Consider the following 26,702-nt stretch of genomic DNA (forward strand, 5'->3'; position numbering starts at 1 on the left):
ACTTTATAAACGCAAATTATCTATATATTTACAGTATTTATAACCTGCAATTGTAGAAATTACTCGCTGAAAATGATATATATATATATATACATATATATATACATATATATGTATATATATATATACATATATATATATATATATACGTAGATATTTTAATTGATATTAGAGTGTAACTAGGAGGTCAACACTTGAGATGTTTGGGGTTGATCGGCAAAATAACGATCGATGTAATGTAGTATTTCAAATACTACCTCAACCATAATTAATACAATTATCATCCATTCTAAACGAACGTGATGACGATCGCTAAGATGGGATGACAAAAGTTCTACAAGTTCAACGCAATGATTCAGTTTCTCATTCATCACCTGTGGACAGAAATCATGTATATTATTCTATATAAAATATTGGTCAGATCCATAATTGAATTTATAATACAAAGGTAATCTAAGATTTCAATTCGAATTCGTTAACAATGGAGAAATGTTTAAGCAGTTTTATATTTCGCTAGTACGAAATTAAATTGATTGACATATTGTGTATTACTATAATTTCACATACCCGAGTACGTTTGGCAATACTGAAATAACTACACGTTTGTTGGAATAAATTTTCCAATTCATCTCTTTCCCAGTAAAAATCTGGGGTATCTAAAAGGTCGGAACTCAAGTTGATCATATGCCTGAGCGCAAATAATTCGCCTTGCTTTCGCAGAACTTCTTCTCTGCTCATTTTTATTGGACGACCAGATTTCAGATCATCGGTAACAAAAGCAATTGAATCCACATAACGGTCTAGTGATGCTTCCCATATGCCAAGTTTGACAGAGAGTGCAATTGCATTTGAGAATGTGTATTTATCCAAGTCTGTGGCATTTGGTGCCAACATGATATTTCCTTCTTTCAAATGGCTCTTTTTACTGTAACGTATACCAAAAATCAGGTTGTCAGGTACATACATTGAGCATTCGTTAATTAGGACTTATATCAATAGGCAATACAAATTGGAATAAAGATCGGCGCAATCAAAAACACTTCAACCATTCTGATATCTTACCTAGATTCTAAATGCGTGTACAGCATTAGTTCACTCTCTGACTGCACCAGTTTATCAGCATAACTATGTTGTTCATAGGATTTCAAGAATCTCAGTAAATTTCCACTTTCAAGTTCTGACATATTCCAAAAAACAACAGTTCCTTCTCGGAAAAAGTAGACTTCACGGGGCTCTGTTTCTACCTCATATTTAGCTACTGCGTGAATCACATCTGGCATTGCTGGAATGTAATAACAAAAAAACATATATTGAACGATTACTAGCAGTCTATGGTTTAGTGGCTTTTTCCTCTTCATAGATAATGCTCTGTTGCAATTCTTTTATTATTCTTCTGCTTTTGCGATATAAATAACATGTGTAAAAAGACTAGGTAAATGTGACATTGTGAATTTTACTTTATTTTTTGGTTCAGCACCCTGTTTTGGTACAGTTCCGAAAAGCCCATACCGATCAATTTGGAATTTCGAATGCCCATGTATTTTGGCTCACTGATCAGAATATGATAGTGAAAATACCCGCCAATTTGATTTTCATGGTCAAAACTCACAAAAATTGATTTTTAAAAAGTTTCTCTATTTTATTCCGATACGCAGTGATCGTAGAAAGAAAAATTTCTACAAAAGCTGTAGCCTATAAAAAGACTGATCTTTCATGTTCTACACAGTTTTTGTCTGAAATCTTGTCGGAAAAAATGGGATAATGCTCCAATAAGTACGTTTTACCAAAAATCCATTAGTTTCGATTTTTTTTATATTTACGCACTTTACCACTGGGATTGGTGACTATCGCAGACCAAAGGTTAGAATAAGTTGGATCTCCTTATGACAGAGGCATAATAACGTACATATTGAAGCATTATCCTAATTTTCCTGAACGAGAAAATAATTATTTCAAACAAAAACTGTTTGGAACATAGGTATAGGATCAATCTTTTTATACGCTACAACTTTTGTAGAAAACATTTTTTTCTAAGATCAACACTTATCGAAATAACATAGAAAAACTTTTTTTAAATCAGTTTTTGTAAGTTTTGACCGTGAAATTCATATTTGCGGGTATTTTCACTATAACATTCGTGACGAAATTTCAAGTTTATTGGACGTATGGGTTCTCAGAACTTTATCCCCCTGTTTATATAACATAAAGACTTATTCCAATATACAATATGACTATAAGTAATAGTAGAAAATATCACACCATAAAGTAAATTTAGACGTATCTAAGAAAAGGATGGTAGGTTAAACTTAGTACGTAGTACAAGTGATCACTCTGGATTACTAGTCCAGAAATATATTATTTTATTACTCCATACTTCTCTGGCGAGTTCCGACAATTGGCTGATTAGGAAGCGTTGGATAAAGTATCATCGAAAATATATTCATATAAATAGAATGTGTGGCACAGGGATGAGTTATTGTCACATTAAATGCTAAATAAGCCTATTCTTCGTATAAAATAATTTTTAGGCGTAAATTACAATCATTTGTCAGATTTTCATCAGTAGTTGTTCTCTTAGTTCTTGACTGCTAAGTACAAAATCAGGTGATAATTAACAACGATGGTATTACATGTGCATTTCAACTAGTCAGTTAAATAGGGACTATCACAAGCCCCTAATCCTGACGCAACACCGCCTTCATCAGCACTGGCCAATTTTGTTCGAAGCATGTGACCAACTTGTCTGTTAATGATAATATTCTTTTCATCGCCGATCAATACACCAAATATGCCCAATTCCGAAACGACTTCCTTCATTTCTGTATCTGTATCACTTCCTGCTCGTATTTGATAGTTTCTTTGCAACGGTGGTTGGATTCTATCCATCAAGATCCATGCCGATCTCTCTTGCTGGTCCTTCATGGATTCTAGTGCGGTTTTTATGTTATTTCCATAAACATTATTTCCACCACCTTCTCGCTGCGGTTTCAAAACAAAGCGTTCAGGATTTGCTATCCCCATGTCTATTGCATTTTCCCCGTGTTCATCAAAATCCAAAGCATAAAGACCTGGAAAATTTTGAATCAATAACAGATTAAAATGATCGATTCAGTGACCATTCTTTAAACCGATGCAGTCGTAATTTTACTGATTATTATTCCACAACATTAGTGTAAAAGTATGCTATCTAATTTTGATAATATTTACCAGTGAATATTCCTCTGATTTGCTGAACTGTCTCCTCGTCCTTCAGAAATCTGGCGAGAACTCCAGGCTTGGCCAGGGCTTGTTGGACTTTTTTTGCACCAGCTAGATGATATTGAATCGATGGGGATTTGATTGTTAAAGATCTTTCTATAAGTAATCTTACATCCCACTCTTTCTCAGTGGGATATTGACTCGGTTCATAGCCACATCTGAAGTAGACAACGGCGACGGTTTGTTCTCCAACAATCAGCTCTTTTTTGGGACTGAGACGTGCTTCAACAGCTAGCTCGCTCAGTGTTCTACGTATTACCTTAATGGATGGATTAAGTCTGCGGATTTCAAATTCGTGAAAACGCTGATCGCAAATGTTATACGTGACGTTTTCAATGATGAATAAAATAACGGATCTGAAAGAAGCACAAAATAATTAGGTAATTAGACGTTATACAAAAGCATGAACGAAAGAAAAGACGATGTTTGTCTTGTTTCAAAAGTATTTGGGAATATCTATAGAAATGAAATTCTTCTTGAGTTGAGGACATTTAAAAAATTATATACTTACTTTGGATCATTGTAAATATTCCACGCGTCAATCATTCCTGTGCATAGTCCTTGGAGCGCATTATTGTCGGGCAAATTTTGTAGCTCATTTGTGCGATCAAGTTCCTGTAGAATATATTTGTGCAATTTTGTAGCGGCAGGACCAAGCCATCCAAATCCTGATGCGATCGTATTTATTTCTACTTGTTTCCAACAACAATATGGCTTGTGATTTTGTGAGCAGCCGCGTTCTTTAGGGCAACTGGTGTCAAGCATTAGATCGGACCTTAACATTCCTAAAGATACTTTCTGAGTGAATCCCTCGCTGTGGACCGTTTCATAAATATCAAACAATTTCCGGGTAAAAGTATCGACTTTGATTGTTTCTTTGAGGGTTTCTTTTAGGAATTCATAGTCATGGGCAACCCTGTGCATGAGTTCATTCAATATTATTTGAATTTCACAAGCTCGATTAAATTCTGTCCTTGGAAATGATGACGGTATAAGAATAAATGGAGCAAACTGCAGAGTATCTCTGTTGAAATTCTTCTTTGATCGCATGCAGGCTCCATTCATAAGCGACCAATCTTTTGCTTTATCTATTAATTCTTGCAGTTCTGCCTGCGGCAATGGCAGTTTAACGCAAAGGCCCATACTGGGTTGATCACTCGCGTTCATACTTGCTTCTTATGTGATTCATACAATTGTGAACCACACATATACCTGAAGTGTATGATTATCAGAAACGAAATAGTTCTTGTTGTCAATTGATACTAACAAGCGCCGGTCCAGGAGTGCCAATTTTGAATCTTTGTTCCCGATAATATATGATTCAAAATTTTTTCTTCTTAATCTTTTTTAAAATCAGAGTATGCACTGACGATAAATGAAAACTATGTAGAATTAAGAGTACTTTGTATATTGGAATGGTAATTATGTTAGCATCTGAGGTGTTGACTAACGAAGAATCTGAAGAGTATTACGTATGTTTATTTTTAGATATTGCGAAGTCATGAATCAGTATTTTCATAAATTCTGTTCCATATTTTATTTGAGAAATTACTTTTTATACTTTTGATTTAAAAAGAAACTATCAAATGTACTCCCGACCAAAACCTTTGTTATATTTTATCTGCTGTTGGACTTATTGATTTTCCTCACATTGCCCATGAATAAACTATCACACAATTTTAATAGAAAAAAATTGAAGAGTTTGATAAAAAACACGTTTTTATGTGATAATGTATCACGCAATTCCTGCTACTTGTACATCATTCACCAAATGAATCACTGGAACGACTGCAGACTGTATCCCTGAACCTTGTATATATATCTAGTGATACTTACACACGCATACACACTATCAAGGTCCACTCTCATCCATACATGCCTACATGAGAGACTGGAGTGAGATGGCAGTGCTGTATCTATTATAAGTAGGCAGGTTTGAGTAAAAAGTCTATAGACAGTAACATACTTTGATCAGAATAAGGATAAATCATGAAATAATGACAAAATTCTTTGACAAAGTTTCCAAAGGAAAGTCCTGAAAATCCTGACTGGAATGAAACATATTTGTTTATCAAATATGAGAATGAAAAATATGATGACGATAAGATAATATGAACCCTACAGATATCAAGTCAGTATTATAAACCAACTGTTATATTGCGTCATGCAAAGGTGGCAATCAACAATAAATAAATAAAAGGTAGGTATCATACCTCTTGACGCGCTATCGATATTTGTTCAATAAGCGTGTAATGGAAAGCGGGGCAGGTTCACAAATAATAGAACGTGACTAAATACACTTTTTTTCTGAGTGAATTCGCAAACTATAAGTATACGTTTTTCTGTAGCAATTATTGTGTTTCCGAGGATAGATAAAATCTACTTTATACGAATTTACTGTATTTTTATCAATATACCAGTGTTGAGAATAATTATTTCCGCGAACTAGTCAAGGATAAATGGTCAGACAAAACATTTGAAGCGAATCAATAACACAACTTATAGTTTAGACACTAAGGCCCGTTCATCTTTAAACGTAACAAGTTGTCGAACTTGTCTTTTCGTAACTAATTACAGTTGTTATTTGGTTGAGTGAAAATAGAAATGAAAGCTTCAAGGTATCAATTTGCATCATGGAAGTGAAACATAATACGGTGACGACATAATATTACTCACATTCTGAAGACGTTGAAATCTTTTGTGGCAAATATAAATCCTGTTTAAGTAAACCGTCCATGAGTCCTTCTAAATCATATTCGTCTGCAGTGGCCAGTGACTTGACATTCCAGAACTGAACATGTTTTAAAATGAAGTATTGAATTTATCCTATAGCATGTATATCAAAGAAATAACAGGTATCGAGTAAATCTCACTCCAGGCATGCTGCTCTCTTCGTCCTCTGATATAGATCTCTTTTTTCTCAACGGACGCTTTTTCATTTGAAAAGTGGATACGTTCTGTTGAATGCCTTGTACTCCGTGCAATTTACTTGAAGTTGTGAAAATGAATCGTTGCGGTCTAGATGCGATTGAATTTTTTGTCACAAATTTGTATTTATCGAACAAAAGAAGCTGACCGAGTTTCAAGGTAAACTTTTTCTCAGGAAGCTTGATGATCGTTGCGGACAAGCTACAAAAACCCTTGCCATTAATCATCGACATGCCTATTCGAGACAGTGTCAACCGTTGAAAAGTGGCAAACAACATTGTTTTAATATTTCCTCACCACTTCTATTCGCGTACGTTATTATAATTTATTTTTACTTTCTTTATCAAACATTACGTAAAATTTTGATATTCACACAGGATATTGAAATCTTCAAAGTTCCGATAGTTCGCCGCTTGCTGGCTAGTATATGCGACAATTTTTAACACATTATCTCGATAAATTTAGTATCCATTCCTTTCAAGAGCAAAGATAACACATGAGCTACTCGTGAAAATGCTGAACGACACCACGCGTGGTGATCGAAATCATTCCGAGGGAAGGTAGGGGAAAAACCGGCGTGATGCAAAGAATATCAAGAAGGCAAACAGCTGATCCTGTCGTGCTTCAGACCGCCGAATTTTCACAGAGTATTTTCGTTTCAATCTAAGTAATAACAAGGAAAGATAGGATGAGGTTGACCACAGTTTTGTTGAGATTTAAGCATCCGCACGGCCACTTGTATCACGGGTGAGGGAAATTTCCAATCCTTACTCCATAAAAGACAAATTCTTCGATTCTAACCTATAAACTTGCTTCCTGCGATCAATATACGCAGGCAATTGAAAAAGTGGGTCTTATTAACTTTCAATTGAAGATTATTTTATTGATTAATTACCATGAAAAATGGACTAAACGATTTTCAATGAGTTTATTAAATACTGTGTCAAATATTTTCAGCGTTATTTATTTGAGACTAATCAGATCTAGCGATTGTATAGCTATTGAATTTATTTGGATGAAACACCAGATTTCGGAGAAATTTATTCGTCGTTACCTGAACATGACAGGTTTGTAAAGAATAATATTTACAAAAGTAATAATTGTTCTCCAGAAAACACCGACTAAGGAAAGCAGTCACTGACAAAAGCTTCAGAGCTCTGCGCTGGGACTACGAAATAGAAGAGCAGAATATGCTGCTACTGCGTCATCCTTACTTAACAATTGAGCAGTCCAGTGGTCATATGAAAGACCTTAGAGTAGATCAGATAGCTAAATGGGATAAGGAAAGAAGTGAAAAATTTTCCAAAATCACTACTTTGGAAGATAGACTTATGCATTTGAAAGTGAGAGATGCTTGGGATTAAAATAAACAATTTAAGGTAGTAGATTAATAATGGACAATTCTTTATTTGTTTAAATTATACAACAAATGTACATACATATAAACAATTATGAGATAAAGATACTTCAATTAATACATCGTTCCGTCATTGGAAATATTACCGTGTATAGTTATTTTGCTAGACTTTTCAAACCCCTTCATTATTCTTCTAAAATTTTTAATGTTGATTTCACGTAGCGTTTTACCTCACTGTAAATGGCACAATCAAGGATATTTTTACTTGATCTATACATACTTGGACAATTGGGATACTGCCATTTTGTTTTAAAAGTACACAAGAAAGCTGTAAAATCCTGCAAAGGACCCAGACTGATACTACAAAAGGTATCTAGTTAATGAACAAAGTAGCACTTCTTGATGCCTCATTTGACATCAGTTCTTTCAAGGTTAACTGAAAGAAATTATAACGATTTCCATATGCAAATGATCCTATTTTAATTCACTGATATTACAAATGCTCTGATAACAATTGCAAAGTATGTGTATTTTAAAATAGTTTGTATATAAGATAAATATAGTTTCGTATACAAGAACCTTCGAAGTGATCTACTAGTTGATTGCGTTGCATTAATATATCACAAAACTGTTAAAATTATAAAACTTTTGAAACGCACTAACAATTGAAATGCAATCCGCACCTTGCATCTATCACAAGTGTACTAACGAACAAAACTCTTAACAAAACGCAAACACCTTGAGTAATTACTGATTTGTTTACAGTATTGTGCACGTTTTATACAGTTTTCAATTGTATACAGTTTAGGAGGTACTATTGCGTACGTGTGGTAATCTCTCCTCGACATATTTCCAGTACCCAACCCTTTCCTAGAATGTTATAAGTACCCGTAAGCGTGAAAAAAATAATAAAATAAATTAACAATCTATGATAATCAATATTAAGTACCTAATCAAAATATATTAAAGGTGAGTGATATCAACATATTTCTATAGACATATAGAAACTATGAAAACCTATCTAGAAATGAGGCACCAATTCAGTATTTTCGATCACTTTGAATATTACATACAATGGATACCTTATTACAAAATAAACGTTTTAGTTTACTTTCAACAATTCTTGGACGTTTCAATTTACATCACAATCACTTTTCATATCAAACACTTGATAGTTTCAACTAATAATACAGCAGGAGTTTATTTTCAAAATAAAACTGTTTTACAATCTGGGGCAAATATTGATTTTTGTTTTATGGCTGCTGACAAGATTCGGAAAGCAGCCAGTGCGTTTACTAAGTAACGCCATACCTTTCGTAGATCATGTCTTGAACGTACAAAAAATTTCTACTGTATATGAGAAATCGCAGCATAACAAGCCTTTAAGTATCCTTCTAAAAAGAACATACTGTCGCGACCTGAGCGAAGCATATTGGTCCCTGCTTACGTTGTGACCATAATTTAATAGATATATAACCAAAAGTTAATACTGATTGTACTACATATCTTAAACAATTACCAGCTTTCAAAGTTGATATATTGAAAATATAATTATTTCGGCACCATTCTCATTAAAAACTCGTAGTGCTGTGAAAAGAAAAACTGTCAAAAGTCCAAATATAATGTAGTTTCTTCTTTCATGCACTGCGATAATTTGTAGAGATTATTGTTGAATATTAATTTAACACTGAATAAAACAAATATTCTGTACCTTTAGACAGTTTTTATTCTACAGTATATAAGCAACTCACTAGTTGTCTATATTATGTGCCATTAACAAATTTATATATCATACATATATTACTTTCTGGCTTATGAGACAAGTGAATGATAAAAATCATTTGAAAATTAAATTCTTACGACTTAATGTCTGGTGTAGAGACTGCTGGAATCAAGTCTTGTGGTTTGTGGGGCATCCAACCCAGTGGATCTCTTTCCACTTCTTCTTGAGTCAACTGCCTTCCTTCGTACAGCAAATTGGCAAAATCTGCCACAATGGGATCTCTTCCCGAACTACTCATTGAAATGACTTTGCCATCCTTGAAATAGTATGCAAAGAATTTGAAGTCCTCAAGAGATCCAACAATTTTTACCCCAGTTGGTCTGCCATATCCTGTGGGATCATTTATTTCAATACATGAAGTGTTTATTAGTTACTTGCGAGTGATCTCTGTATTTTCAGGAAAGTTTTGAACACGTGAGCAAATAAATGATAATCCAAATTAAGCCGAACCTGCATATCTGTAACTTCGACCGAATAGCATGGTCCAGAAGAAGGGCACTACTTTCAAAGGTGTTTCTTTGCCCGCTATATTCAAAGCAGCAATTTTTCCGTGGTAGTGAGCTAGGCCGTAATGTCCTATTGCTGCTGGCATATTTCCAGAACTATATACAGGAGCATATGCAACGTCACCACCGGCATATACATTGTCCACGTTTGTTTTGAGGAACTGTAAGAAGATAAATCATTCCATTAAACGAGCACATTGCACACTACGTGTAGAAAATCTGTGGAGGACATCAAGTTAATTTACTCACAAGATACTCTAGTTAATTGATATTACAGTCCTAATCTGCCAATAAATATATATTTCGTAAGTGGTATTATATTGTGGATAATGGCGTGGTAGAATTTGATATACCCTTTTCAATTCGAAGCTCTCTGTATGTTAGATCTTACTTTTACCTTGTTTACCACCACAGTGCCATTTAGCCGCATCTCGACTTTCTTCATCACGACATCTTTCTAATCACCAAAATAATTACACGATATCGTTTTGTCTAAAAGTTTTGCTAGTTTAATATACCTGTGGAATTTCCTCATGTAGGAGCGTCTCTTCGGTTTTGACTTCAGGACCTTTTATTTTACCCTGATAGAACAAGGTTTAAGAACATCTAATAGCAAATGTTAATATTCTGTGAAAATTTAAACTATGAATGTAGACCATAGATACTGGTTTTGACAAATTGGCCCATGAAAGTAAAACTTCTGCATGCTTGACTTGCTTGTACTTTCTCTTATGTCTCATTTTGATAGTCACTGCAGATGAGCTAACTCAGCTTTCAAAGAACTATTAATTATAGACTAGCCTGGGGTTACAGAGTTTTTAATTGGAAAAATTATTATGAAAACAAAAACAAAATATTTGCGATTCTAAAATACGTTCAAAATTGTGGCCATATAATCAGTAATCTTCTACCCTATTACACTGACTTGTTGCAGTTTCTCAACAGTCTTCACGCCTTTTTCCTAATACATTATATTGTTAATAAATGATAGTTTGTAAAGTTTCCAGATCAGTTGAATGTAACAATCAGCTCTTTACCTTAACTTTTTTTTTTGTCTTTGTACTTTTCTTACTCGTCGCATCTTTGTTGTCCTTGGCATCTGTCTTACCCGTCACTTTTTCTGCCTCGTCTATCTTATACATAACAAGAGATTAAGTTACGCTTTTGTTCAACAATATACAGTACCCTGTCCGTGACTATGCTACCGTCTGCAAGCCGTTGCAACTGCGTCTCCTTTAGCCATTCTGTATTGAGTGTAGAACCGACTCCCAGAATAGCAATATCGCATTCGAGGAATGTCCCGTCCAGTAACTCAACTTGTTGAAGAGAAGAACCACCATTGTTTGACAAGAAACGAGCAATGCCGTTCTCCAAGATGAAGCGTACACCTTAGAAGTAAAAGTAATAACTGTCTGAGTTCATTTGAGCCGCTATTTATCATCAAGTGTACACAAGTGAAAAATCTTACCTTTAGCTTCAAATTCTCTTTTAATTCTGTCACCAATTTCTTGTCCAAAAACAGCTTTGAAAGGCGCGGTAGCGCGACCGACGACTGTAACCGAAGCACACTTGCCAACGCAATAGGCAGCTGCTTCCATGCCTATGAAACCAAGTCCCAGCAGCACGACATGTTTCTCAGGAGAAAGTTGCGCGAAAATTGCAGCACTGTCTACATAATTCCGTACAACGAAAATGTTTGCTAGATCGATGCCAGGCAGATCAGGTAACTTTGGTTTGCTTCCCGTCGCAACAAACAGATAATCATACCTCAAATTTTCATTAGTGTTTAGCTTAACGGTCTTTTCGTTGGTATTCAATCCTGAAAGTGATTAATTGCAACAAATAATTAACTGAAAATGACGACCTATAATTTCCTGATAATTTTTTCTTTGATTTTCTATATTTACTAGATGTTATGGAAACATACATGAGATTTTTTTAATTTCATCTATCGATTTTTTAAATAATTGCTGTGAACTCTGAAATAAAATTATACTAATCCAATGTTTTGCTCAACTTCATATTAAAGTAGAAGATATATTAGTTATTTCACATACCTATAACTTCTTTACCAAGCAAAGTTTCAATGTTATGTTCATTATAAAAGAATTGGGACCTGAGTGCAATCTTTTCTACATCAACATCCATTGCCTTGGAAAGTTTTGGTCTGTCATACGGCAAAGCAGATTCTTTGCAAACCATGACTATGCGCCCGGTGAACCCTTCTTGGCGCAAAGTTTCGGCGCAAGTTGCAGCAGCTGGACCCCCTCCAGCAATCACAATAGTCGATAGATTGTCACTCTTAAGCGCACTCATCTCCTTAGTCCGCTTGTTTGTTTCCAGCTCCTTGCGCTTGGCACGCACTCTTATGCCACCATTTTGATCTACAGACACCTAAAAGTATGTTTTTGATGGTGAGATGGTGAGTGTTTTTGCCAATCAACCAAACTTCTTCATTCCTTGAGCAACTCCATTTACCTTGTAGCATGGTAGAGAGTCCAAGCCAGGATAGTCTTCTATGTCACCAGTCTTTATGTTGAAGCATGCTCCGTGCCACGGACATCTTACTCGACCCTCACCCAGGGCGCCAGTGGCTAAAGGCGCTCCATAATGAGAGCACTTCCATCCTAAGGCGTGCAGCTCTCCGCCTTGCTTGATCAGTAAAATCTTACCACCATCTTCGCCCAAAGGCAATGATTTCATTTCATTATCCTTGATTTCATTCTCATTGCAGACAACTGCTTCAACGAAATCTGAACTCTCCGGTTGACCTGAGGAATACATCAAAAGTAGTTATTGCTTGGCCATTGAATGATTCTTGGAGGAAACTTAAAGCTAATTGTAATGATATGTTATTAAGAACACAGTGAACGCAGTTCCTAAGTGAGGTTAAGATTTGATTAATATACAACTAAAATTCATTCAAGGCGTGAACATTTCGACTTCGGAAGGCATCGACTCACAGGAGCAACAGCAGTTTGCTACATTATATAAATCGTAAGGATTTGGTGGCTTAGGCTTGTTGCACTGAGAGCAATTTTGACTTTGCCCAGGCTCATTTTTCTCAGGCTTTTTGTCACTCATTCTCGGCAGTTTCGACGATATTTCGCTACTGAGATATGAGAGTTAAATTGTCGCAAAAAGACAACTTTACGCAAAAAATTATAAAAAAAGAGGCAAGTTTGGTTTCAAAGAATAAGACGATAACTATATTTGAAAAATAATGATGCCCAATACGTTGCCAATCAACGAAAATTAGCAAATCGCGACGGATATGTCATTTTATTCGCAACACGTAGATCATGGCAAGCGTTTATCAGCTGTCGATAGGGGCTATTCTTTGCAATAATCAAACTGATATTTTAAAGTAAATCAATGGAAACACGGCTGATTATACGATTAGTTATCTTGTTGCGTCGCTTACATCCTTCTGTCGATGACATGACTGCAATAATCTGACGAAGACCAGCTAACAATTTTAATTGTACTTCTAGTAAAATGATGTGTATAAAGAAGCGGCGAGAAATACACGCGTGGTTCGCAAGGCCGATGACCGGCAGACGGAGACTCAAATCAAATCAATATACCGCGGTCAACGCGCTGTTGATAATAAATATTACAAAGCGTTACAGCTTTGCTGGATATTAATCCAACAGCTTTTATACGCAATGCCCTACCTTTCTTTGGTGGCGATGTTTCCCCACTACGTTTTGCCTTGTTTGGTGAAAAGCTTTTTCCACTCCTTCCACCCATCTTCCGTCGCAGATATTATTTATTGTGTTTTACTGGGTTTATTTTTGTTGTTTGCCGGCGTCCGGCTATGACATGCGCTAGAAAAGTACAGTGTATGTGTTAGCTATGGTTATTTCAAATATATTCACATATAAATAAATAGGATACCGCGGAGATATGATGATTTACGGAATGGAAATTATTATCATTGTATTGTACGTAAGTTTCTGTATATTAGTCGGTTTAGCTTGTTTATGGCATACAACCAGGACGGAAGCGAATTTTTACGTTATCTTGTTATTATACATTTTTTTTCTAATCAACTATACATCGTTGTTGCAGTGAAACGGTTTTGTGGTAAATTTACAGTCTATTTAATAATATGTTTTCCGGAAGCTAGATCTCCACCACATCCGTATTACATACGCATGTTGCAATATTTAGACGGTGTATGAGAGATGTGAGACAAGAAAAGATGTCAATCTTGCACCGACAACGCCCAAAAGTCTACCTTGCTTCTTAAAGCTAATTTACGTCAGACACACTCATACTATGTTCCAGTTAATCTTGGCACCTTTTCAAATGAACGTGAAAAAATGTTATTCAACCCGCATATGTGAGCATTCGACCGCTTAAAAGGCCCAATTGTTATGTTACAGTGTTCTTTGCAATACGTGAAAAGTAGAAATTTTTCGTTTTCTTATCACTCGAAACGTGTCCTTCATCTATTAATTCAATATCGGAATAATTTCGAAAGATATTCAGAGGTCAGAGCTTTTCCCGTGAAAGTATTCGTGGTATTCGTATATTATATTATTATTATGGCAAGGTGATCAGCTTGATCTACATCGGCGTGATTCTGATATAATCCTTTATTTACAAATGACATTCGCAACGATACTGGAAATTCGGTTTACTTGCCATGGAATAATATATTCTATTGAATATTTTATTGGCCGAATAACAAAAGAAAAAAAAACAAATACATACACTTATATCCATTAGTCGTTCGATATCATTATATCACGATTTATGTATGCACATATTCCAACTTACTTTCCCTATGGTTTACGTTTACTTGAGACGAAGTGACGCATGCGGTGTTGATAATTTTCAATTTATAAGATTATAGCGGATTTTAGTAAGAGAATAACACTTCGTATTTATTCGAGACTCGAACATAATCCGGAGGAGCTTTATGTAAAAAGTAATTAAGCCCACCTGTTACACCGCTCGTTGCCTGCGGTAGACTGAAACTATGCCAAATCTCGGCTTCCTTGAAAGTGAAAGGATAACGCACTACGTGTCCTTGATTGTGCTGTGAAATTCATGGCATCCACTCTGCACACCAATCACCGTACTATTTTTTATCGCCATCTAGGTATGGGAAAGACATCTCATTATGACCCAATAAGCCATATATCGCGACATACAAATATCATGCACATAGGATTGCGATAAGATTGGAGTCTATTTTTTTTTTCTATCACAATTTTCATTATGGTTTGAAAAATGCTGCGTGCGGATTACCGATACACGATTCAATTACTATTATTTACAAGTGGTAAGATATTTTATTTGATTCCATTCGTCCGTTGCAGTAAACGCTATACTTTGTAATGTACGTATTTTTTAAAAATTACCCGAGGTGCAACGACTCATCGTACATGAAAATTAACGCTTATCTAATCAGTAATGATATACGGATATATGAATGATATGCTGCGGGGATCTATGTTCACATTGTTCACCTATGTCTGTCTGATTGTGAGAACACCTGATTCAGTCTGTATCAGCGATGTCATCTGCTATAGATACATATGTATATAATATCTGATTTCGGCAGTTGCGCAAAATATGTATAACATTCTCGTATATTCAGCGTACGCAATAAACCATATTATTAAAATAATACTACCGGATGTGAAAACTTGAGTTATAGTTTAAGTACAGTATGTGACCCGTCGCAGAGTAATTTCTTATGGATCGAGCAGGAATGTAGGGCAATGTTACTCGTGAAGGTCACGATATAAAAGTTTTATCGATCATTACAGAGCGTACAATAAACTTGTAAATAATCTATAGCCCAACGAGTTTAGCCGCACAGTATTTAGGTTTTATGTAAAAAGATGTGACATATTTTATATACTAACTGCTGGATGTGCTTTTATTGTTTTTGTCAACAGCCAACGTCATAAGTTTGTAAGAAGTTTTGATGAACGATATTAACGGCGTTTATTGCATTTCCAACATTAAAATGCTAGAATCAAGCTAGAATTAGATTTTTCGAAGAAACCAGCCATTCAAATCTCGCGCTAGTCAACAGATGTCGCCAATGTTTGACGGGTGCTTTAGGCGTGTATAAGTATATGAATTTGTAAATGTGGGTGTGTGAATAAGAGGACACAAGCCGTCCGCTGTCAAAGTAGTATTTATATAGATCTGTAAAAATGTCGAGTTTATACGAGCAGATAAAAATGTTGTACGATCAAGAGCTGTATTCAAATGTGATCGCTCTAGTGAGTACGAGCTGTGACTTAATGTTGATTTGTTGAAACTAACCTATAATGCAGAAAATTGATGGCGAGAAAGAATTTGCCAGTGTAAGAGAAATGCATGAGGATAACGTTCAGCTCTTCTATTTCCAGGCAAATTTCATTTTATCGCTAAGCGATCACAACAGCGAGCTTCTTCCACCGCAGGCAAAATTCTTAACGTATGTCCATTGTGCTGATTCGTACTTTCATCTTTCCAAGTACCGGAAGGCTGAATCGCTGTACAAGAAGTCCTTGCAGTTTCGTAAATGCCTTTTGAAATCTAAAGGTGCTACTAAACCGCCGCCTGATGGACAGAAAGAACTCATGTCGGACATAGACATTAAATATCAAATACATTTGTGCTTGGTCAAGCTCAAAAATACCCAAGAAGCCTTGCAAGTACTTCAGGGAATACCTGGCAAGCAAAGATCCGCAAAAGTAAGAACTTCTTCATCCTTGAAAGTAGAGAACTTTTTTGCCATCTATTATTTATGTTCCGAAAATAAATTTTTAGGTGAATATGGCTCTGGCAAAAATGTTCCAAGAACAAGGAATGGAAAGATCAGCAATTACAACATACAAGGAAGTTTTACGAGAATGTCCATTGGCTCTTAACGCAGTGGAAGGACTCCTTGCTCTGGGTGTAAAAGGGATCGAAGTAAATTCCATGATTGTTAACTCTATAACCAATTCACCAAGTCTGGAGTGGTTGAACATCTGGATCAAAGGACACGCACATATTCACAATCGTGAATACAGTCATGCAATCACAGCATTCAGGTCACTCGATAATGCCAATTACTTTAGAGACAATGTTACCTTGTTAATAACAATGGGTGAATGTTACTATTTTGCTGGTGATGATAAAAATGCCTTGACGTGTTTGCGACGGGCCAGAACTATAGAACCTGATTTGACGAAAGGGTTTGTAAAAATTCGTTTCTGGATTCAAATGATATGTGTTCAATGATAAGCCTGATCTGTTTTATTTTGTTACTTTTTTAGCCTTGACATATATGCCGCTGTGTTGTACAAGACGCAAAACACCAAGGAGCTTGAGAAATTAATCCCAGCTATAACACAGACTTCCGAATACACAGCTGAACAGTATATAGCTATGGCTTATGCTTTGTACGCTGCGCGAAAATTCAGTAGAGCAAGTACCCTGATTGTACAAGCGATAAACCTGAGCCCCTATAGTATCGAAGCAATTATCTTATGGGGAAATATTCTTATCGACCAAAAAAAATATCAAGAGGCATTGCACCATTTTAGGAAAGCTGCTCTACTCAAACCACATAGATATGAACCACACAAAGGACTCGTTGATTGTTATGTTGGAATGCATAGACTTAGGGAAGCATTGAATATCGCCAGTACAGGCTGTAAATTACTGGGACACACGCCTCGGGCTCTGACGGTACGCCATTAGTAAAATACTAAACTGTATGTTTAAACAACAGTTTTTGAGATTTGACACGATGACTTATGTAAAAATATTATGTTGCAGCTTTATTCGTCGGTTTTGATGAAGGACCCTGTATCAGTTGGCAAAGCGAAAAACTTGTTGGAAAAAGCATTGAGTCAAGAAGAGTCATTTTTGCCGGCTGTTTATTTGTTGGCTGAAATATACGAACAGGAGATGAACTTAGAAGCTGCTATTGAATTACTTGAGAGACAAGTAGAAATATTACCTACCTCTAAATTTCATCAGATGCTTGGCGATTTGTGGGCTAGAATTCACAATCAAGAAAAAGCATTGGATCATTACGCCATCGCCTTGAAGTAGGGATGCAGTTTTAGTTTCACAGTGTGGTGATATTTTTATCTGTACTGTTACTAACCAATTCATTTTATCCCATTTGTTTACAGTTTAGATCCATGTAATCGACGGGCTCTGGAAGGGCTGCATCGGTTAGACAGTACTTCAACGAAACTGGAATCGACTTATTATATGACTGTAGGTGACGAACATGCAGATACAACTTATGATGTAGGAGATGGTTTGCCAGATACAGACAATGACGAGGGAGCTGACGAAAGTGAAACAGAAGCAGTTTGGTCTGACATGGATCTGGAAGCGAATAGTCAATAGGGTAACTTACAACCAGAGTGATTGAAAGTAGTTTGTAACTGAAAATAATGAGCATTTCTCATTTTTGCGGCAATGATTTTCCTCTGATATTATATAACAATGAAATTATGAGTTCTTTATCAGAGAAATTGTCATCCCGCATCACAGTACTCCTCGGAAATTTTTGTTCCATACTTCTGCAAAGACTGTTGAATTTCAACTGTGACTGACGATATTCTTTAAATCATAATAATGCGTGCATTTTTTGTGAATGTACGAAACTGTTTATGGAGTAGACAAAATGACGAGTTCCTTTCTCCTATATGTAGTACAATTGACAAATGAGTACTTCGATCATGCAAGAAAGAATTACGCAATTCTGGGAAGCACCATGTTTCTCTATGTTTATGTTCTAATGAGAACGCATCAATCATGTTTATCGAAAGAGAAATTCTTACTTTATTAGCTAATTTTTCGATGTTGTTTTCTTAGTACAGAATAAGCAAAAAATTTATTCAGTTTTGTGTGTACCACAAATAAGAATAAATTAAAAAATATGAGTACGTAGTTTGGTTACCATATAGAATTTCTGTCTCCCATTGAAAACATTTTAATAACCAAAGTCTACTCGTAAAGAACTAGTAATGTAGGTAATTGAGTAAGAAGTACAAAAAATAGAATCGTTAATTATGTATTTCCCACACAGTATGCCTAATGAAACTTTCATAACAAAATTATTTCAGATCTTTCGTATAAATAAGTAACAATTTTACAAGTAAATAATAATTAATGAAGAAAGTGTGCATCGAAAAAATATTTACAACTATGTCATTCGACATAAAACATGTCTATTATCTAAAATTAGTTGACTTGATATTCATAAATATTTTAGTCGATCAGCTGTGCTTTTGCTTTTCAAAATTTGCTCGTAAATATTTAAGCCCAGCAGTAATCTTGTCTTCGTTTAAGATATGCTGTGGTTCTTGACTATCAATATTATCCGACATGCTGGTGTCAGCTGATCGTTTACTTGAATCCACGCCAGTTATTGAGCTCAACAATGTAGAATCCGGTAGATGATATTCCATAGGTAAACAATCGCGATTCGGGGGTGGGACTGGAGTTGGTACCAGTTCTGGACCAGTATTAAAAATATCTGAAGTAAGGCCAAATTGCATATTTGGAGGTGGTTTCGAAAAATCAATGCCTGATAATTCTGTTCTCATATTTTCTGGCAGGGTAGCGAATGTTTGTTGAAAATTCACATGCTGTGTGGGTAATTCGGTATATAGTGGCATCGGTCCGATTACATCTGAACCACTACTATCCGATGATTCTGTGTCAGCATTGCTAATCACTTGCTTAGGCATGGTAATCTGTGATAAATCTGTAGAAGTCTCAGAATGCGGAATATGACTTTGTTGATTATCCGTGCCATCGAGTTGATCGGCCGTTTTCTTTGTGCCACATTCTTCGATAATAGCAGGACTTTCGGAGGTTTCCTCATTTTTACCAGATAAGCTATCATCGAGCGATGCTGAGCTTTCATCCTTGTCCTGATCGGTATTCTTGGATTCTAAATACCCGGAACTTCTAAAATTATTGTATAAGGGGGCAAATTCTTCATCTCTATCTTTTCTCCGCTTGTAGACCCATTCTTCTTGCGACATCTCATACCACTGTGTTCTTTTACCAAGCAGTTCGCCAAAAGCTTTTATCTTGTTCTCAATTTCGATAAGTGAATTTTCTTTCCTATATTCAATTATTTTCCTCTCATCAGATTCGACTTTCTCTTCAGTTTCTGCTTTAACTTCCATCTTGTCTGTATTCACCTCATCATTTTTCACGAGTTCCTCGTCCGTGGGCTCAGGGGGCAGTCCAGCCCTTATTCTCTGTCGTATTCTAGCCGCCTTTAGCCTGTTCTGTTCCATTTTGTCTTTCATTTCCTTTAGATTTTGCATTTCCTTTTGTTTTTGTATGGTTTCCTTTCTCAATGCATCCAAGTTTGCTTGCTGCTTCGCTCGCATTTCTTCATCCTGGGAAAATTCGTAGTATCCAACGCCGTGGGCTCTCGCTTCGTCAAAGAGAATGTCTTGATAATGAATATTCATTTTCTCAGTCAACTTTTCCGTTTGCTCCTCCCATTTTCTTCGCATTATTTCAATCTCTGGCTCTTTTGGAGGTGTGACAACATCTGGAGGCCTGACATCCTCAACTTCGGTATCTCCTTGGGACTTTTTCATGACTTCGTGCTTTACAAAGTCATCTTTTTTCTGCATTTTCGACAAATCTCTACGGAGGCATTTCCTTGTCCGTCCAAAGCAGTCTTCGTATTCAACCCAGTCTTCTTCCGGGTCAGAGTTTGCATCTTCATAATCATCCGAATCGAATTTCTCATCTTCTGACTCTGGTTTGTTATCAAAGTCGACCAGAAAATGTTCGTTTTTATTGCTGTGTGACCTTTTCAAATTTTCGTAAAGCCTAGCTTTTGCTTCGAGCATCAACTTCGACTTTTTGTGAGCTTTTATATCGTCGGTGTCAATTAGTTCTTTTTCAATTTTTACTTTTTTCGTCTTGGACTTTTTAGTCCTAACCTTGTGCTTAGACTGTATAGAAGTTACTTCCGCATTTGCTTTCGCGTCTTTAACTTCGGTTTGTTTCCTCAGAAGCTCAGCTTTCAAACCCACTAATGATGAATAATTCACGTTTATTTTCTTTGAATTATTCATGTTCAATTTTAAATCATTTGACGTTTATTACCATTTCACTGTTTACTGACGTTTATATACGTATATTGGCAGGAAGAGCAGGAAGATTCTGATTTGTCTAACCAAACCTAACCTAACTTAATTTAGCTTGCATACTTTTGATGCACTATATTATCGACTGCGTTCGAGATGGTAAATACGGTTTGAATACAGACACGTATGTATGTACGCGCTATCGAAAATTAGTTGTAAAAACCTCCGTCGGCTCAGAGGACGCTAGTACACAGCTCGAAAATTTTCTGACGTTTCCTTTTGATCCGGGTCCGGTGGTTTTGGCTGTGCCCTGTTTCCGTCGTTCCTTCCTTCCTAACCTAGCTGAGTACCGTCCTCCATCTGCCTATCTATCAAGCACGGTTTTTGTTAAATTGAGTGGTTGAAATTTGCAACGCTTCGTGCACAAGAGAGGTGATTTTTTAATTGAACAAAATGGCAACGCGAGGGCAATCGAGGAGGATACCGGAGACGGAGTCCCGGATAGATTACGTTCAGACCGACGGTTTGGCAGTGATGAAAATGGTGAAACACTGTCATGAAGAATCCACGAGCAACATGGAAGTCGCTCAGGGTGCTCTGCTTGGTTTGGTTGTCAACAATCGGCTGGAGATCACCAACTGCTTTCCGTTTCCCAAGAACGATGAAACCATGGATGAAGAGGAATATCAACTTGCCATGATGCGCAGGCTGCGTAGAGTGAACGTCGACCACTTTCACGTTGGTTGGTACCAGAGCGCTGACGTTGGAAACTTTCTGAGCCATCCTCTGTTGGAATCGCAGTTTCACTATCAGACATCGATCGAAGAGTCAGTGGTGGTTATTTACGACACGGCCAAGTCTGCTAGGGGCTTTTTGACACTAAAGGCTTATCGCTTGACTCCACAAGCGATCCAAATGTACAAGGAAGGAGAATTTACGCCCGATGCGCTGCGCACGTTAAAAATTGGCTACGAATCTCTATTCGTCGAAGTGCCGATTGTCATAAAGAACAGCAATCTTACAAACATCATGATGTCTGAACTAGAGGAAATGATTCCCGAAGAAGAAGGAACCAAGTATCTTGACCTCGGTACCGCCACGGTCCTGGAAAACCAGCTGAGGTGCTTGATGGACAGAGTAGATGAGCTGAACCAAGAAGCTATTAAGTTCAACCGTCATCAGCATTTGGTTATTCGTCAGCAACAAGACAAGAATCGTTTGATGCAAAAGCGAGCACAGGAGAACGCAGCCAGGGCTGCTAAGGACGAGGCGCCTCTACCCGATGACGATATCAACAAGCTGCTCAGGCCGTTGCCTGTTCCCCCCAGGCTGAACCCCATGATCGTTGCTGGACAGATAAACACCTATAGTCAGCACATATCGCAGTTCTGTTCTCAAAGTTTGGCAAAGTTGTACATCACCCAGAGTCTACAGAATGCCAAGGAATCCAAGTCTACCAATTAATCTGTAGTTTATTGTGCAGAGACTCGTTGTATTCCAATTGAAAACAATAAAACTGTTTTCCTTTCAAACCATTGATTGGACTAATTACTAAACTAAATATTATTTCTTTTTTTTTCTTTATATTACAGTGTATTCAAATTATTCCAAACGGTTTTTCAATACTTATTCTTAAAATTTGTGCAATCTATGGTATCAATTTACGATATTGCCAGTGTTGATTTATTATTTGTATATTTGATAAGTAAATATGAAACGATAAATATTTTGACTGCAAGATCCTGGTCTTTGTTGCAATCGTTTGCCACGTCTGGGCTAGTTTGGGCCAGTATAAAATAGAATCCTCATAGCAGAATGGTGCAATTTTCTTCCCTGGAAGTCTTCCATCAACCGTTATTGGAATTAAATATATATATATATGTATGTATGTATATATACATGCTCTTAATTTTCGCATGCAAAATCGGTACATAGTATATAGGCGCATAATGCAGCGTTACAATTCTGCTTGGCATCGGTAATTCCGCAGAACAGCTTCTAATTCCTTTGTTGGTAATGTCAGGTTACCGTATGCTTCACTTTCAAAGTTGCAGCCGTGCTTTCAACGAATGGCTCAATCTCGTAACGGGATTCTGCTTTGTCGACGGTGCGGCCGGTTGTTCGGTGGCGCCATCTGCCCCCTTCCAACGACCTCCGCGATTAGAATTTTCGGAGCGGAGTTACCGACGTCTCGAGCATGCGAGGCATTTATACGGGCAGACAGCGTTCAGGCGCGTTCAGTCTCTGGCAGGGACGGCATCGCACGAGCATGGGGTTCGAATACGCCCCGCGAGACGCATTCGACTTACACTCATAGTTCAATAAAGTTAAATCGGTGCGAAAATACCACAGTATAATATACACGACGTAACGTTCGATGAACGTGTATGAAATTAGTTTGAATCTGTGATTTTCGTATCTTTCATTCAATCGGCAAATATCAACTGTATTACAGCGATATTGGACGAGTTATAATATAACGAAATGATCGGGATCTATAAGTGTGATACGGTGCATGCATAGGCATTTAAAATTGATAATGAAGTAATAAGATATTTTTATCAATCGGAAGAGGTTGTAAATGAAATAAATATATGTTGTAACTTAAACGCAAAATTTAATCAAGTAGATAGAACGCATAAAATTAATTCTTCACTACCACCGTACCTATCAGTATAAAAAAATTATTTATCCAAATCGACAACGAAATATCGGCAAATATAGTTAAAAATCAGTCCACTAAACCGTCACAATTATTATATTAATAAAAAATTATCATCGAATTAATAATCACTAGTGTTGTCAGTGCATCGGAGAGGGTAAATCGAATAATCGACTAGCGGATACGCGGTAAAGGTAAGAACGAAATTTACTTTTATACAATATGTTCGAGTATTCACGATTATATTAATACGGATAAGAATTGATCTTTAGCCTCGCAGTTTAAAATACGAATGGAATAATAAGTCAATAAATAACTGATAGCTTAGATTTGGCGATGGTTGGAAGAACGAGTTTGCGCCTTCTCTTTCGTTACTGCTTCTTTTTTCAACGAACTGCAGCTGAAAGTATCTTTTCAAATAAATTTCCAACGTCAAACGACGAGAGATTATATTTTTTTTCCTCCCACAACCGAAACCCACATGAGATCGTTCAGCTGCTTTATTTAGCATAAAAATGGAAATTGCAAATGAAAGAATTTCCATTTTTACTACACGTGGAGGAGGCGCGCGCCTCAATTGTATAGTTACACAAAACTCTAAACCGACGAGTCTGAAAAACAGAGTTTCCTATCGAACGCGACACAGCTCCGAGATAATGCGTTTTATCTCCGTCGCTGCACTATATTTTTTCCTCTACTCTTCCTTTTGTGATTCAAATTTAACGCAAAACGATATTTTCTGTTGTACGCCATTGATAACGTATCGTGTACATATATTTAATACGGGCACAATAGCTTGAAAAAGAAACTTTAGATTCTGATAATACGGATATTTATCGTCGACATATCACAGATCAAAGTCTATCACAAAGTTCAGCTTCTGACTCACCTTTATCCCGACTCCTCTCATCACTAACATTTCAGCGCGATGCGATATTACGATATGCGATTAATGTCTACAATTCAAGTGCACAAAAGCAAAAATCCTTTAAACACAAATAGAGAAATAAATCTTCATTTCTTCTCGATTTTTGTAGAATCGGATGGGTTGATATTGTAACAAAGGGTGAAATCACCCCCTTTCTGATCCGCTATTCGTCTCAGATAAAAGACATGTAAGACCTTGCACATGTGACAAAATGAACAAGGTTTCTGCGTCAACTAGTATTATCGTAAAAATAGTCCCAATGAACTAATTTTTTTATTCCGTAACGCCTGGATCGTTATAATATTTCAACTAAAAACATGCAATTGGGGATGCGGAAGAAACGCAACGGATGAAAGAAAGATAGGCGGGGGGGTGCCGAGACAACGCTGCAGCGGGAGAAAACGTCGAGCAATTAGCGTCTATCCGAAGTGGCTGCCGCCGCTGCCTCAAGCTCTCCGGAGTTTAACTCGAGGATAGTGAATGGAGTGGCACGCTCATTCACAAGATTCTCATCCGCACGCGGCCCGAGGGCTGCGCAGCAGCGAGCGCAAGCTCACGTTTCTTTAGTTTGTTTACTATGTTTACAGGCATTATAGTGCGTAGGAACTAGAGGTGTAACTATAGAGATACCACCCGGGAGTCAATCGCGTTCCCGCAACTGGGTAGGTAGGTAGGTGTGTAATTTTCTCGTGATTCTTCACGCGTCCATCGAGTCACGCCTTGACTCCGGGGCGTTCGTTATGCACGGTTTAGCAGCTTTTCTATACCCCCGTGGTATCGCGAAATATTCGCATTGACACAGGGCAATAACTCATCTCGTTAGCCGTATTCCACGCCCGGTGATGAACGGCTTCGAGTATTTTTCTCTCGTGCCACGCAGCTGCAGCACGGTCAGGAACGCGAGGACGCGGACGGATTCGCTCTCCGACGAGGCATTCAAGGATCGACGCAATTCCCCCCGCGAATTAATATCAAGAATAATCATCACCCTCTTCGCTCGGAGCGCCGACAGATGCGCGCGATAATGATTCGAGCCTCGTTTTATTTCCAATCGGTGCTCTCTGCGGTGTGAAAAAAGAAATCATCGCCACCGATTCGTCGAGGGTTCGTTGCTTATCCTCGATGCAAGGGAGCTTTTTCGCTCCCCTAGCGTCGTTTGAGACTGATCGTCGAACCGATGCTTGGCACACTCCGAAATCCTGTAACAATTTCACCGTAGAATCGTTTCGAGTCATTGCATGATCGATCGCTGGTCCAAATAATCGTAACGCCTCGTTATATTGCAAGTATATTTTCCCGCATTAGCGTACGAAGAACCCTCGATCAAAATTCAAGTTCAACCGCGTTTACGAGCATACCGTGGCCCCGCACGGTTGTATACGAATCGTGACCGAGAAACTATAAACTGGACGAGTAACGTATATGGTTACAGGTATCCGTGTGTACACGGAAATGTGGAAAAAATAAGAAAAGATGGAATTTCCTGCAGGCCTGCAGACGCGTGGGCGATAGTAGAACGCGACCGAATATCAGCTTGTCGGAAGAAATTTGTGTAACCGTGTGTGGACATACGTATGTACATATTTACCCGAGAATATATGACGTGTGTGTGTGCGCGTGTGTTTGTGTATTCCCGCTGGTTGTCGTTTATTATGCGCCAGGCTCGCGCGTATTATAACGGTTCAGACACTGGGCTTAGCGGGGAAAAGATATTTTCAAAGAGCTCGAAACTGTTAGGACTTATTAACTGGTCATTTACTCCATTCACACTCTGCAACAGCCTGCGTATTAATACGTATACTTTAGTCATTGTGTACTTGTATAAAATACGTTGTACGTATTTCATTCGGTCTCCGTAAGGGACTTGAGTCTGCATAAATTTGTAGCTACGACGCGACGGTTGAAAAAAGAAAATAATTAAAGGTCCAATTTTATAGGCTGTGAAGTGAAAAATGAGTTGAAAAAAAAATACTTATTTCACGTAATTGTGCAGGGGTATTTCTTTCTGGTCGAAAAATATCTCTTCTTCTTCTTCGTCTTTATCGTTGCGGCGAAATTATACAAACGTGGCTGAAACAATCAAGTTTTACCAAGTTATGATTCGTCAAAGATATCTTTGACACGCGGTAACATGTTATTTATCTATTTATACATTTTTTTTACCAGAATACCTTGCGTTGATTTAGCGCATAGAAT

At 37.2% G+C, this 26,702-nt stretch overlaps 8 protein-coding genes across 17 annotated transcripts in view; 4 read left to right on the forward strand and 4 right to left on the reverse strand.

Annotated features, from left to right (window-relative positions):
* Window positions 1-120: 120 nt before the first annotated feature.
* On the reverse strand, window positions 121-6,812 carry LOC124213633 (required for meiotic nuclear division protein 1 homolog). Of its 3 annotated transcripts, XM_069134795.1 has the most exons (6): window positions 6,484-6,812; window positions 6,132-6,387; window positions 5,935-6,049; window positions 1,063-1,282; window positions 568-925; window positions 121-374 (listed from the first exon to the last, which is right to left on the reverse strand). In XM_069134795.1, exons 2-6 carry the CDS (start codon window positions 6,195-6,197, stop codon window positions 180-182), a joined length of 954 nt encoding a protein of 317 aa, XP_068990896.1. In that variant the 5' UTR covers window positions 6,198-6,387; window positions 6,484-6,812; the 3' UTR covers window positions 121-179. The 3 variants fall into 3 exon arrangements, with proteins under 3 accessions (XP_068990896.1, XP_046471060.1, XP_068990898.1); XM_046615104.2 differs by lacking the exon at window positions 6,484-6,812 and having other exon boundaries at window positions 6,132-6,464; XM_069134797.1 differs by lacking the exons at window positions 5,935-6,049; window positions 6,132-6,387; window positions 6,484-6,812 and adding an exon at window positions 5,018-5,881.
* On the reverse strand, window positions 1,440-5,039 carry LOC124213632 (glutathione synthetase-like). Its single transcript, XM_046615103.2, has 3 exons — window positions 3,770-5,039; window positions 3,208-3,614; window positions 1,440-3,068 (listed from the first exon to the last, which is right to left on the reverse strand). The coding sequence occupies exons 1-3, from the start codon at window positions 4,423-4,425 to the stop codon at window positions 2,644-2,646; spliced, it is 1,488 nt and encodes a 495-aa protein (XP_046471059.1). The 5' UTR covers window positions 4,426-5,039; the 3' UTR covers window positions 1,440-2,643.
* On the forward strand, window positions 6,793-7,683 carry LOC124213641 (large ribosomal subunit protein mL63). The gene is made up of 2 exons (XM_046615116.2): window positions 6,793-6,933; window positions 7,298-7,683. The coding sequence occupies exons 1-2, from the start codon at window positions 6,875-6,877 to the stop codon at window positions 7,548-7,550; spliced, it is 312 nt and encodes a 103-aa protein (XP_046471072.1). The 5' UTR covers window positions 6,793-6,874; the 3' UTR covers window positions 7,551-7,683.
* LOC124213626 (apoptosis-inducing factor 3) lies at window positions 7,570-15,164 on the reverse strand. Of its 8 annotated transcripts, none has more exons than XM_046615090.2 (9): window positions 14,786-15,164; window positions 13,510-13,662; window positions 12,311-12,603; window positions 11,890-12,226; window positions 11,301-11,651; window positions 11,018-11,220; window positions 9,777-9,993; window positions 9,404-9,656; window positions 7,570-8,413 (listed from the first exon to the last, which is right to left on the reverse strand). In XM_046615090.2, exons 2-9 carry the CDS (start codon window positions 13,583-13,585, stop codon window positions 8,248-8,250), a joined length of 1,896 nt encoding a protein of 631 aa, XP_046471046.1. In that variant the 5' UTR covers window positions 13,586-13,662; window positions 14,786-15,164; the 3' UTR covers window positions 7,570-8,247. The 8 variants fall into 8 exon arrangements, with proteins under 8 accessions (XP_046471046.1, XP_046471045.1, XP_046471050.1 ...); XM_046615089.2 differs by having other exon boundaries at window positions 14,621-15,164; XM_046615094.2 differs by lacking the exon at window positions 14,786-15,164 and adding an exon at window positions 14,555-14,612.
* Window positions 15,165-15,946: 782 nt separating this feature from the next.
* APC7 (anaphase-promoting complex subunit 7) lies at window positions 15,947-19,360 on the forward strand. The gene is made up of 6 exons (XM_046615098.2): window positions 15,947-16,083; window positions 16,213-16,539; window positions 16,616-17,025; window positions 17,107-17,521; window positions 17,612-17,886; window positions 17,974-19,360. Exons 1-6 carry the CDS (start codon window positions 16,015-16,017, stop codon window positions 18,194-18,196), a joined length of 1,719 nt encoding a protein of 572 aa, XP_046471054.1. The 5' UTR covers window positions 15,947-16,014; the 3' UTR covers window positions 18,197-19,360.
* On the reverse strand, window positions 18,851-21,051 carry LOC124213627 (coiled-coil domain-containing protein 174). Its single transcript, XM_046615097.2, has one exon. It carries the CDS (start codon window positions 20,902-20,904, stop codon window positions 19,072-19,074), a length of 1,833 nt encoding a protein of 610 aa, XP_046471053.1. The 5' UTR covers window positions 20,905-21,051; the 3' UTR covers window positions 18,851-19,071.
* A 131-nt stretch (window positions 21,052-21,182) lies between these two features.
* eIF3h (eukaryotic translation initiation factor 3 subunit h) lies at window positions 21,183-22,448 on the forward strand. Its single transcript, XM_046615108.2, has one exon. It carries the CDS (start codon window positions 21,370-21,372, stop codon window positions 22,378-22,380), a length of 1,011 nt encoding a protein of 336 aa, XP_046471064.1. The 5' UTR covers window positions 21,183-21,369; the 3' UTR covers window positions 22,381-22,448.
* Window positions 22,449-23,121: 673 nt separating this feature from the next.
* LOC124213956 (GAS2-like protein pickled eggs) overlaps window positions 23,122-26,702 on the forward strand; it is a 43,192-nt gene continuing 39,611 nt past the window's right edge. The window contains exon 1 of the mRNA XM_046615794.2: window positions 23,122-23,772. The gene's annotated coding sequence lies outside the window, so the exon portion shown is untranslated. The remainder of the gene's footprint in view (window positions 23,773-26,702) is intronic.

This window comes from Neodiprion pinetum, chromosome 3 (genome assembly GCF_021155775.2).
Source record: "Neodiprion pinetum isolate iyNeoPine1 chromosome 3, iyNeoPine1.2, whole genome shotgun sequence".
NCBI lineage: Eukaryota > Metazoa > Arthropoda > Insecta > Hymenoptera > Diprionidae > Neodiprion > Neodiprion pinetum.

Bases quoted from the DNA above. Each gene is read 5' to 3' on its own strand.
- LOC124213626 (XM_046615088.2), bottom strand. From the start codon at position 12,916: ATGAGTGACAAAAAGCCTGAGAAAAATGAGCCTGGGCAAAGTCAAAAT. The intron at 11,652-11,889 runs GTATGTGAAATA...AATCACTTTCAG, and splicing joins GCTTGGTAAAGAAGTTATAG to GATTGAATACCAACGAAAAG. The intron at 8,414-9,403 runs GTAAGAATTTAA...ATAACATTCTAG, and splicing joins TCTACACCAGACATTAAGTC to GAAAGGGTTGGGTACTGGAA.
- LOC124213641 (XM_046615116.2), top strand. From the start codon at position 6,875: ATGAGGTTGACCACAGTTTTGTTGAGATTTAAGCATCCGCACGGCCAC. The intron at 6,934-7,297 runs GTGAGGGAAATT...ATTGTTCTCCAG, and splicing joins CACGGCCACTTGTATCACGG to AAAACACCGACTAAGGAAAG.
- APC7 (XM_046615098.2), top strand. From the start codon at position 16,015: ATGTCGAGTTTATACGAGCAGATAAAAATGTTGTACGATCAAGAGCTG. The intron at 17,026-17,106 runs GTTTGTAAAAAT...TTACTTTTTTAG, and splicing joins GAACCTGATTTGACGAAAGG to CCTTGACATATATGCCGCTG. The intron at 17,887-17,973 runs GTAGGGATGCAG...ATTTGTTTACAG, and splicing joins CATTACGCCATCGCCTTGAA to TTTAGATCCATGTAATCGAC.
- LOC124213632 (XM_046615103.2), bottom strand. From the start codon at position 4,425: ATGAACGCGAGTGATCAACCCAGTATGGGCCTTTGCGTTAAACTGCCA. The intron at 3,615-3,769 runs GTAAGTATATAA...TGCTTCTTTCAG, and splicing joins AATATTTACAATGATCCAAA to ATCCGTTATTTTATTCATCA. The intron at 3,069-3,207 runs GTAAATATTATC...AAAATTTTCCAG, and splicing joins AATCAGAGGAATATTCACTG to GTCTTTATGCTTTGGATTTT.
- LOC124213633 (XM_046615104.2), bottom strand. From the start codon at position 6,464: ATGTTGTTTGCCACTTTTCAACGGTTGACACTGTCTCGAATAGGCATG. The intron at 1,283-5,934 runs GTGAGTAATATT...ATTACATTCCAG, and splicing joins GATTTCAACGTCTTCAGAAT to CAATGCCAGATGTGATTCAC. The intron at 926-1,062 runs GTAAGATATCAG...TATACGTTACAG, and splicing joins TACACGCATTTAGAATCTAG to TAAAAAGAGCCATTTGAAAG.
- LOC124213627 (XM_046615097.2), bottom strand. From the start codon at position 20,904: ATGAATAATTCAAAGAAAATAAACGTGAATTATTCATCATTAGTGGGT.
- eIF3h (XM_046615108.2), top strand. From the start codon at position 21,370: ATGGCAACGCGAGGGCAATCGAGGAGGATACCGGAGACGGAGTCCCGG.